Source organism: Aptenodytes forsteri, unplaced genomic scaffold, assembly GCF_000699145.1.
Source record: "Aptenodytes forsteri isolate BGI_AS27 unplaced genomic scaffold, ASM69914v1 Scaffold193, whole genome shotgun sequence".
In the NCBI taxonomy this organism is placed as follows: domain Eukaryota; kingdom Metazoa; phylum Chordata; class Aves; order Sphenisciformes; family Spheniscidae; genus Aptenodytes; species Aptenodytes forsteri.
The window spans coordinates 18,589,064-18,600,279 of record NW_008795405.1 but is presented as its reverse complement, the minus strand read 5'-3'; the positions used below and the strand labels follow the sequence as shown (position 1 = coordinate 18,600,279).

Below are 11,216 nucleotides of genomic sequence, written 5' to 3'. Positions count from 1 at the left end.
AACCCTTTGGCTTGTTTTAAAGTTACTGAAGCCAGGTTGCTAAAATACTGGAAGGGTTCACTCTACTGCTCTTGTTCTTGAGATTGCTCAGTTCTTGTCAGCTCAGGCTTTGCTTTCTTATTGCAATGTGCCATGCCTTGCAGTGAGGCAACCATCCCTTCAAAAAAGGCCCCTGTTTTGAAGGGGCTAGTTGCTACATTCTGGGAGGACATGTTAGTCCAGAGTCAAAAAAGGAACACCAGTGCTTTGCCAAAGAGTTTCAACATGAACATTAAAAAGATCATAAACATTAAAAAATGCAAACAGAAGTTGTAATGACCCCCTTGCCCCGTGCATGTACCAATCCAAACTTTTTCATCAAAGATTCACCTGCACACAAGTTTAAAACCTTTCTTCTTTATTACCTAAACAGCAGGGCTGAGATGGGGGACAGGGAAGGGAAGCAGCAGTGAAACTTACCCTCTGAGCTGGGGTACCTGAGCGGTTTGCACAAAGAGCCCCTGAGCTAAACACTCCTCCTGCAGCAACCTCTGCTTCCCAGACTGGCAGCGTGTCGAATGCAATTGCTGTGGCCTTTGACATCTTAGGAGGAGCATGAGAATAGTCACTGAAGTCACTTCTTTCTGTCTCTGCAATCTTTTTGACTCATTCTCAATCAAGTCACTGCCCACTCTCCTCTTGAGAGAAGGCTGCATAACGTGTTTCTGTTTATCCTCTGCCTGGTTAAAGTCCCTGGGCTGCTTGGAAGAAGGTTGTTGGGGGAGAGAGGTATGGCCCTTTTTTAAAAAAAAAAATCAATTAAAAATAAAGCACCATCTTTTCTTTTTGGTGAGTTGCAATGGCAGAGGAGTTCAAGCCAAGGTCTTGCAGGCTTCTCTTCCATCTTCTCTGCAGTGTTTTCTTTCTCTTTTTTTTTTTTCTTTTCTTCAGCTCTTACAGGTTCTGATGTCACCCTTATCATACCAGATAAACCCAAGCACACATCAGGTGCCACTTGACAACAATCTAAAAAAAGCTGGTTGTACTGGTTTTGTCTAGAAAGAAAACATAGCTGCAGCTCATAAGCTTGCACTCGCTTGTTCTCCTCTCAGACACCCAGAGCACCATTCCACACTTATTGCATGATCTCCATTAAAAGGGTTCCCTTCAGAGAGGTGCATACTATGGTGGGCCAATGGAGACATAAAGGGGCTTTGCCTCCCACGCCTTTATAAACAATCCGTATTACTATTATATAAGGCTTTGAAGACCCAGGCATAAATGCATAACCTCTGACCGAATACAAGCACTATCATAAATCTTGTAAGCTCAGCTCGTGGGGATTATGGACTGAATCAAACCCAGAGGATTAAACTACTGATCTGATAATTAGCCTGGGATTCAATGCTGTTATTTATGTTAGGCAAATAAACTATTTACTGTTTAAATGAGTTTTCATGTTCTTTTTCACACCTGGGAGTCAAGTAAAACATTAAGAAACAGCTTTTGCCCATGGAGGAGAAAATGCATGAAGGGAAACAAGAAAGCCATTTGCAGATATTTTACTAATAATTGTTTCAGGTGTATAAATATAGCAGCTTGCCAAACCTTTGGCCACCAGACAGTGCTTGTGTAATAGCACAGCTTTATTTCAACTTTTGCAAAATAGCTCTTAGGAGACTTGAGGAGAAAGATGGTTTGCTATTTAAAGCCTTGACCTGAGACTCAGGAGACTTTTATTCAGAGCTTGCTGCTGCCTGCACAAATCCATGTATTTCTCTCTCTACTTTGCTCCTCATATCAGCAGTTTATAAGCTCTTTGGGGGACAAAATTCAGACACTTGCTTGGTGTTCAGGATGATGGAGCATGAGTTTGGTGGAACCTCTAGGTGCTGCTATGACTGCCCAGTAATGTGAAAAAAAAAAAAAAAGAAAGGAGAAGCAAGTGGCTGCTGGACAGGGCACAACAGGGGTGGTGTTCTTGCTCTTTGAGGTGGATCTTTACGTGTTCCCTGCATGTGGCTGGAGTAGACTGGGAGCTTTGCGCTGCCGCATACTGGTCAGCAGTGCTCTGAGATGTCTGTCAGGCTGGAGGACATTGCTACTGCCTCATAAACCAAGCCCAGCATTTCTGAGCAACGTGTCTAATCTGAAGAAAGAAGATAACAAGTCGAGATTGAAATTCCTCCAGGACTTTGACATCTTGCTTCATGCTGGTGTAGTAGAGACTCACAGCCAGGATCAGCACTGCACAAAATGAGAGCCACAGGAGCACAGGCAATCCAGATGATGACCTGTCATCTACTGAACGGTGATGAGGAGAAAAAAGAAAGCAGCATTATTTTAGTGTCATCTTAAACACTTCCCAAATTTGACGCCCTGCTGATGCCTTTGTCCCACATTTCTGGGAACAGCAGGGTACACAGGGCTCTGGTTGTGAGTACTTCCGTAGGCATCAGTTAAGTGATAGTGAGTCACACCTCCCAGTGGAGGGTGGTGAGTATAAAAGATCTTATCTAATGGAGCATTTAAAGAGTTTAATTATATACAATAAGAACAGGATTACCATAGCTAATACACGACCTCAAGTTTCCCTCCAGCAATTATTTTTTATACCTTTAAGCTAAATGTTAGGTTAAATACTAGGAGAATATTAAGCTACCTCATCTAATTATTTAATGCTCACAAATGTTACATAAAAGAGAGAAGATCTAGATTTCTGTCCTTTTCCGTGGTAACTAGCTTGTTTGGGGCTCCTGCTAATTACAGTAAGAACTGAGACGTGGGTCCATTAGTTGAGAGGCATATTTAGAAAGCTGTGGTAGGTTTAACCTCTCTCTAAGTGCTAGGTGTGCTAATTACACTGGAACATCCTCAGCATTTGCTCTTAAGCAGGAGGATACTGTAAACATTTTTCTTGCCTTTAAAATGTAGTTTAATGATGTTTAAAGTGCCGTAGATCAGGCACACTACACATGTGGAAATCAATGGGCTACATTTAGCTCGCTGACATCCGTGCCCCAGCCCTTGCACGTGTGTATCCATCCATGGGCCTCCGGGATCCAGTTTGATTCAGATCTGGCTGCTCTGTTTGACTGCATGGCCATTGCACAATCGGTATTATTTTATAAAGCACTTTGAGTATTAAACATGCAGTATAAAGCCAAATTCATGCCTGAATAAAAACCCATAGTGTGCAGCTATTTTCCTGCCATATGCACATAATCAATAAGGAAATAAAAATGTGGTGTGTATTATTATGGGTAAAGGGCCAACATTAGCTGTAACATTTAAATTAGCTTCTACTATGAGCCCTGGAATACACAGCAGTCAATTAAACTGTCATACAGATGTACAGAGAGGAAGGTAGAAGTCATAAAACCAAGCAAGAAACACATAATAATATATCAAAAAGTGTATGGGGAAAAGGTAAAATGTTAATAGGCAGTCATTTTATAGCTAACCAGAAACCAAATCAATGTCCCATAATAGATCTGAGTGAATTATTTGCAGCAAATAATTTATTCATTTGAATTTAGCCCTTCTTTCTGTTTGCAAATTATCCATGAGCAGACTTCAATTTTTATAAATTTGTTTATTCTATGAATGGTTTATATGAAGGTGTTTAGCCAGGGAATTACTCACCGCTTTCTGCTTTTGCAGAGATTTGTGATTTGGAAGTTGGTATTTCCCTTGTGTGATCTCCCACACCACAAGATACAGTTCTTGACTGGGTGACTACCTGCCTTTCAAAGCATGGGGCCTGGCTGATGAGCATACCTGGTAATAATGAAACTTTTCTGTGAAAGCTAAACAGCTTTTCACATCAGACCTTTTCTGTGAAGTGCTTATAACCTTTTTCAATCTTGCGAAAGTTACTTTCCATGTGAAATTTCTGGGTGATCTCAAATGCAAACTTGGCTTTTCCTTATGTCCTCTCAATTAGGGAGTATGTTCAGTCCAGGAACAGAAAAAAATTATGTGGAAGAATAATCCCACCCACAAAATAGTGATGAGCTATACTCACAACAGCTTGAGCACATCACTACAATTATGTGCTTAAATGTAAGTTTGCTCTTTTCTAAATTACAAATAGAAAATTAATGCTTAAATTTGTTAGTTCAGTTGTTTGTTGGAACAGCAGACTCAGCCCTCGCCATGTGCCCAGTCTAGGAAAAAGGCAACTCATCTGAGAAAAGCACTGGACCAGGATACAGGAGATTTTGGTTCAGTTCCTGCTTTGGACATACATTCCCACTGTCACCTGAGGGATATTTGGTCTTTCCTCTTCCACCTGGCTCTTTCCTGCCTATAGTACCTTGTTCCTAGCCCAATAACTGCCTTAGCTGATGCTGCCATTGGCATGAGCATACAACCCCTCTTCCTGGGCAACAGCAACAGCTAGGGGATGTGGGGACATTTGCTTCCTTTTGGCCTCCCAACACTATGGCTCTGTGCCTGTGTGTATACATACATGTATACATGTACCCCTCTCCCCTTACTGCATTGCATACAGCAGGGTCTGGATGTTGGCCAGGACGTCTAGAAATGATCACCATCATAAGAACATCCAGATGATACACACATTTGCTTGAGGGTCTGTGAGGCTGGCTGGCCTCAAACAGCCTTGCAAACAAAAAAGAAAAAACGTATTATTTTTATTATTTCTACCCTGCTGCCAGCATATAAATGAATTGTCTCTTCCCTACATATGAAAGTCAGCAGGGAGAACTATTGTTTCGCTTGGGGTGCTTTCCCTGCATATCTTAGTGAAAAATCTGTACCTATTCTATTGCCATAAAATATATTAATTATATTTAAATTAAAAATAGCTTCAGGGATTTAATTTTTGTTTCCACTATTTGTCTTACTAGATGTCTTGTTTAAAATACTGCACCAGACCTCATCAACACCTTGTGCTTCATATGCTGAGAAGAAAAAGCAACAACCACTGACAGTATGAAATGCTCTGTATACAGAGGATATATTTGCACAGTGCATACCAGCAGCCACAAAGCAAACTCAGGTTAGTGCCATGGATGGCTCACAGTTATAGTGTGAAACTTCGACTTACCCACTACGTAGTCACAGCAGGAAATGGCTAGAAAACAGAATAAAAATGTTCTTACATGCCTGGAAGGGCCTCTTTGCAGCAGATGAATAAGAAAGCAAGCACCAAGTGGTGTCTCTGAAATTGCCTGTCGCCTTATAGATGCTGGGCTACCTCTTACACCACTTTTGTCTGTACAGATTTATGCCAGATGAGGATCTACCCACTCCATGCAAACATAGAGGTGTAGGTGCACTTCAGAAAAGTGAGAAAAAATTATTGTTTGGGGGATTTCAGAGACAGAGATTGCTGTTGTTGTGGGGAGGTCAGGAGTCAGCTCTTGCAAAAAAGATGTCCCTATTCCGCATCATTTCTAGAAGGGAAAGGAGATAGACCAGCAGGCTGAGAGAAGAATGAAAGTTAAGAAAGCAAAGCCCAGTGTCAGATGTAACTTTCATCCAGCGGTATCCTGGAATTGCCTCCGCTTGGCAGCCAGGACCCAGACACAATCCAGGACGAAAAATCCAGAGAATGGAAAAATTTCAGTAGTGCCAGCAACCTTCATCTTACCAGCCTCTACATTAATAACATTGCATGGACAAACAGCAAATCATCTAAATTACAGGCTGTTTGCAACACAGAATACTAATTATGTGTTGGGACATTTCTTATGTCTTCATGGAAAAGAGTCAGAGTCTTATCTGTCCTTGCAGCTCCCTGGAGCTCAAGCACGGCTGTGCTGAATTCAGAGCCAGTGAGAGATGAACCAGGTCCCCCGAGCTGGACTTACAGGATTACCAGTGCTGATGTGGGGGCATGGACTCTGGCAGGGAGCTGAAGGAGATATTACATCTCATCAAAATCCTGCTCTTGAGCAGTCAGATGAGCTTTGGAGAATTTAGGACCGACTTACTGAGTCTTCCCAGGAGTTCAGTTTTGATGGGAAAGCCCGGGCCATGTCAACAATGTTATCAAGAAACAGCTTTTCACTCCCGCATTAGGAGGCACCAGAAACAACATATTGCAAAACCAAGGCAAGCTCTGTGTACAAACACAGTAGTGGATGCCAAGTCTTGTTTTTAGAAGCTGAGTAGCAGTCCAAACAGGTGGCTGACATAGAAATTTTATGGCTGACATAGAAATTTTACCATTCTGTCACCTGTGTTTTTACTGACTGACATATCAAAACCATACAATTTTAGTTCCCTACCAATAAATACTATTTTTCTTAGTTGGGTCAGTTTGTGACAGTCAGAATGAAGTAACAGTTCTTATTTGGTTATGAATTGTATATAGCACATGCAGAAGTGCAAACTGGATCCTTGTGCTAGACCTCTGCTTAAGGTCACTCCCAGTTGACCTACCTGCAAACTGTTATTTTTGGCTCACAAATGAAAGACCAGAGGTCATGTTAGCTGTATCATTCCTTGGGTGCCCTCGCTGGCAGAAATGGTTACATCCTGGCTGTTTTTAACCCCAGTGGGCCAACCAGGCTCAGACCTTTGCTATTGTAAAGTAATTGAGCCATGCCATCCCATGGCATGCATGCTGCTCAGAAACATGAAAGGGCTGGCTCCTTCCCCACCATTACATCCTAGTTACCCAGAATGACATAAGTGTGTTTAAATTTGGTCTGAGATCCTTTTCTATGAGTGGAAGCATTGTTCTGGGGTAGACCTGGGGCTCAGCCAAACCCATGGTCTGCAATGATCCCTGTGGGGGCTGACTCAGGAGTTCACCATGAGAACAGCCCTGAGGCTGCTCTAACGTGACGCAGGAGTCTGCCTCCTCCCAGGGCAGGCAGGCAAATGGACCAGATACAATTCTGCAGAGCACAGAGCAAAAATTGCCAGTCCTCTGCTCTGTGCTGAGCTCAAAATCACAAGTAACATTATCAAAGGGGGAAGCTGATGTGGACAGACAGGGTGAATGTTAAAAAAGCTGGAAAGGTCATGCCAAAAGGCTTAATAGCTTGAGCGTACCATGTTCAATGACTTCTGGCTCACGAAATCGAACCCTTCTCTCTGCTTTCCGCTTTTCCCCCACAGCTTGGTCCACAGGTGGCCTTTTCCTCAGTATTGAAGGAGGATAGCTACTGTCATCTGTCTAAAGAATTGATCAAAACACAAAACACATGGCTATTCAAACTGGAGTAATGCATCTGGGTGAAGCTTTGAGCTTTTGTGGTTATATTACCGTGTCCCTCGAAGGACATGATATGAAACACATCTGTTTTGACGTTTATAGTCAGACCACTGTGATATTTATAGCAAGACAATATGGATATTCCTTCATTGTCATAGATCTTCAGTACTCTAAAGCTGTCTTCTCAGGAAAAAGGTTGGTTAAAGTAACAGACAGCAAATGTTCAGAAAGGATTTCTCTAAATTGGAGTGAACAGTTACTGAAGGTGGCTGCTCAACAGCCCTGGGGTAGACGGACATAAATGTGATATGAAATATATGAACCATATCATTGTGAGCACCTTTGAAACATTCTTCTGAGCTAAGCAGCTCCGTTCTGAATGCAGTGTTGCCATTTCAACAACTGACACTATGCAGCAGTCTTGAGTTTGGACACTATCCTGATGGGTACAAGAAGGTAATTTGTTTGTACTTCGGTATCACCATTATTTTGTTGCTCTGGTTTTTGCTTGGAAGCCATACTCAGTCTTTGATAACGGAATCAAATTGCTGTGGATTCTGCCAAATGACAAGAAACAGAGCTGCAATAATAGTAATAAGTCCCTCTTCTGCGTAGGAATGCTCCCACAGTCAACTCCCCAAAGTGAATCCAAAGCATCTCGGTTCAGAGACATCCATTGTCCTCTGAAAGTGGAGAGCAGATGATAAATTTTCTACTTTTCAAAGACCTAAGCGGGTGGCAGACATTCTCCATATTTTATTTTTACTTTAAGATCGAAGTCTTCTTCTCTAGCCCTTTCTCCCCCTTCCCTCCGTTCCTCTGCTAGGTAAAGGGTATTATTTCCTAGATGGTTTGTTTGCTCCTTCTGGCCACTGTCCCTGCTCCTTTTTTTCCCTCATGTGTCATTTCCCCACTCAGTGATTGCATGCTCTTTCCTCCATGTTTTTCTTCCTGCTTTAATCTTTCTATTCCTCAATGCCTGCTACTTTTGCCCATTTTTAGACTCAAATACCCTTGCTCTACACCTTTTCTCTTTAGATGCTTTCCCCACACTCACCATTTCACACACCCACTCCTTGGGCTGCAGAGGCAAGATTAAGTCCCATTAACTACAGTCTCGGGGTGTCAGACCCCAAAGTACAGAGGAAAAATAGGTTTCACTATGCATCACACTGGATAATCTCAGAAAGGCCCATAGCATAGCCAGCAGGAACTGCCATGGAGTGAGGAACGTCTTCAGCTTTGATACCTTTTCCTGAGGGATTTATAAACCAGATTTCATCTTAATTATCACTGATAAGGATGCTTTCTCTGAACTTGAGGTCATACAAGCATCCATACCACCTCTGTCTCGTGACTGGGGAGAGTATGTGTTGGAGCTCTGTGCTTTTTACTCAGCAGCTCAGAAGCTGGAATACCCATCCAGGGTATGGGAAACCTGGATCCAACCTCTTTCTAAGTCCAAAGGAATACGAACCCACATCTTTTATATGCACGCCCTCATCATCAGAGCTATGGTGCACGCGTGGGAGCAGGGAATCTCAGTCTCTGACACTGAAGCCGTCTTGTTTGGCCTTGAATAATTAAATATTGATTGAGCTAAAGAAAGAACGAACGAAAGAATTACTTTACAGCCTGGTGTTTGGGTGCTCCCTTGGGGGTGGGAGAAGTCTGCTCCTACCCTTGCTCCAATGAATACTTAATATGAAATATTTAAATATTCATTGGAGTCACTGGGAACAGGGTCTCTCATCTACCAGGTGAGTACCATAATCACTCTGCTATAGCCACACACACACACACACACACATTGTGGTATAATGAATATTTAATTACTCTGTGTAAAATGAAACAGGTTTAGGGAGACACAGCAGAATGTGCTCAGCTCAGACTAGCAGTGATTATAGCTTTAGCTGGGAGGGCTCCTGCAGTGGCACAGCTAAAGAAACTAAACCTTATATTTGAAGAGATTTATAACTCCAAGTGCAGCTCTTGTCCACGTGAGCTTTTCCAAACAGCTAACAGTTACATCACATCAGAAGAGAAAAGCATAAACAACTAGCTGGTTGGGTAGCACCTAGACAAGGAAGACCTTAAAAATGAAGTGGCATTTACAATATTTACTAGACTTTAACAACTTATGGAAATCAAAGCTACACAGTGTCAGAAAAAAATGATGCATTTTCCCCTCAGACGGAAACCCAGTGTTAACATACTGTGACAAGAGCTGGAAACCTACCAAAGTGTTAGTCGGGAAATTATATGCCCTTAAAAACAACCCATTTGTGAAAAGCTCTGGGCGATGGACACAAGGACTCTATCGCCCATCGAACGATTACTTACCGGCAGCTCCTCTGCACTAGGATCAGAAGGTGGGGCTGGACATATTTGGGACATGTACCCTGGATGCCAACATGAAGCCTCCCACACGAAGCTTTGGTTGGAAAGCCACTTGCTCAAGAAAACAGGGAGGACCAGGGGAAAGCGTCTGGAGATCCCTCTGCAGCGAGGACTGAGCAGGCAGTTCCACCAAGCAGATGGGAGCAGCAGCAAATGACAGAGGAGTGGAAAGAAGAGTTTCCGCCCTTCATACCAGCGTTGGCTTGGGAAGGATGACGTTACTTGAAATGTACTCAGTAGACAAAAATAGCACATAGTGATAATACTGATTGTGCAGCTGAAAAGCAGGGCTTTCCTGGCAACTGGAAAGGGCCTGAATGGAGCAAATCACAGATAAACACCTACATATTTATATGCGTAAACATGAAGATGAGGCTGTTCTTTTTATAATGATTGCTGCATTTCCATGATCCTGTTGATCTCCTTTCCAGAAGCCATTCCCAATCTCAAAAATCTTGCAAGTGGGATTGCTTTTAATCCTTCTCCCGTTCAAAATATGTGGGTAAAACCATCAGGAAATGATATAGATGTAGTGGGATCACATATATCTCCCTCCAGTACAGTTATGGCCTCACTTTATATGTTCTACAAATTAGATCCATTATTATAGTAATAAAGTGGGATTTTAACATTAGACATTTCTACAGATATTATAATAAGATTATTGATAGGAAGAGAGGTGATTTACTGTTCAAGAGGCTTTAACAGCCCCTTGTCAAATGCTGAAGGCTGGTCATCATCAAATATACAATTTCCAGTCAGAAATACCTGCCTTGACTGCTGAAATATGGTGGTTTACTGTCTCTACAAGCAAAAGCTTGAGCTTTTTATGTTGTTCTTTTCCTGGAGCTATTTATTTGCTGTGACATGTCTAAAGTACTCCAGTTTTGTGCTGTTTTCCAGGTGGTTGGATGGATTCTCCCATGGCATGCTCAGACTGGAGCCCTCGCTTTGCACTTACCCCGTGGAACAAGGCTTGCAAGATGCTGACATTGGCGCTAGGAACCAATGGGCACAGCAGCTCTGTGGGCTTCACTATTTTAATCTTCCTTTCAGGGATATGGGGAGTGGGTGAGTAGATGGGAGGGGTCGGGATCCTCCTCCAGAGCAAATTGGGCCAGCACAACAGGGGATGTATCCATGGTTGATGTGGGGCCAGCAGCTCCCTTTGAGCCTTGCTGCCTTCCCGCAGCTCAGCCTCTGCACGGGTCTGCAGCGCTTGCAGGGGCTGCTGTCCTCAAGCCCTTCCCTTTCTAGCAGTGAAAGCAGTGTCAACATGGAGAAGGACACATTTTGCTGGACTGGGGCTCTTCACTGAATGCTCCATATCTAAAAGCCACCTGGAGAGAGTCATCTTACCTTCTCTTTCCTGTACATTGGGGTGATGGAGGGCTTTTCCTCATGCTGCAACCGGCTCACAGCTGTAGGCCTTGTGAAACACTCTCAAAATCCCTTCTCTGGTGTGTCCTGCAAGTGTTTCACAGTGGTTATTTTGGGATATCTAAGCTGAGCTTTTGGTGGGGAAAAGTCATTTTTCAAAACTTTGCTCATAGTAGGTCCTAGACAGAAAGATGACAAAGCCTTCCAAACCGTGGTCCCTAGCTTCTCCTTCTTCCCATTGTTATAATCACTTATATAATTA

At 42.8% G+C, this 11,216-nt stretch overlaps 1 protein-coding gene across 2 annotated transcripts; it reads right to left on the bottom strand.

The window, feature by feature from the left end:
* Positions 1-382: 382 nt before the first annotated feature.
* CUNH14orf180 (chromosome unknown C14orf180 homolog) lies at positions 383-9,726 on the bottom strand. 2 transcript variants are annotated; one of them, XM_009280888.2, is made up of 4 exons: positions 9,518-9,726; positions 7,012-7,135; positions 5,054-5,080; positions 383-2,283 (listed from the first exon to the last, which is right to left on the bottom strand). In XM_009280888.2, exons 1-4 carry the CDS (start codon positions 9,569-9,571, stop codon positions 2,081-2,083), a joined length of 408 nt encoding a protein of 135 aa, XP_009279163.1. In that variant the 5' UTR covers positions 9,572-9,726; the 3' UTR covers positions 383-2,080. The 2 variants fall into 2 exon arrangements, with proteins under 2 accessions (XP_009279163.1, XP_009279164.1); XM_009280889.2 differs by having other exon boundaries at positions 383-2,280; positions 9,518-9,669.
* Between the last annotated feature and the right edge of the window lie 1,490 nt (positions 9,727-11,216).

Excerpts from the sequence above, each read along its gene's own strand:
- CUNH14orf180 (XM_009280888.2), bottom strand. The coding sequence starts at position 9,571 with ATGTCCCAAATATGTCCAGCCCCACCTTCTGATCCTAGTGCAGAGGAG. Across the intron at positions 7,136-9,517 it reads CTAGTGCAGAGGAGCTGCCG|ACAGATGACAGTAGCTATCC; the intron begins GTAAGTAATCGT and ends TCAATTCTTTAG. Across the intron at positions 2,284-5,053 it reads CTGCTGTGACTACGTAGTGG|TAGATGACAGGTCATCATCT; the intron begins GTAAGTCGAAGT and ends ATCACCGTTCAG.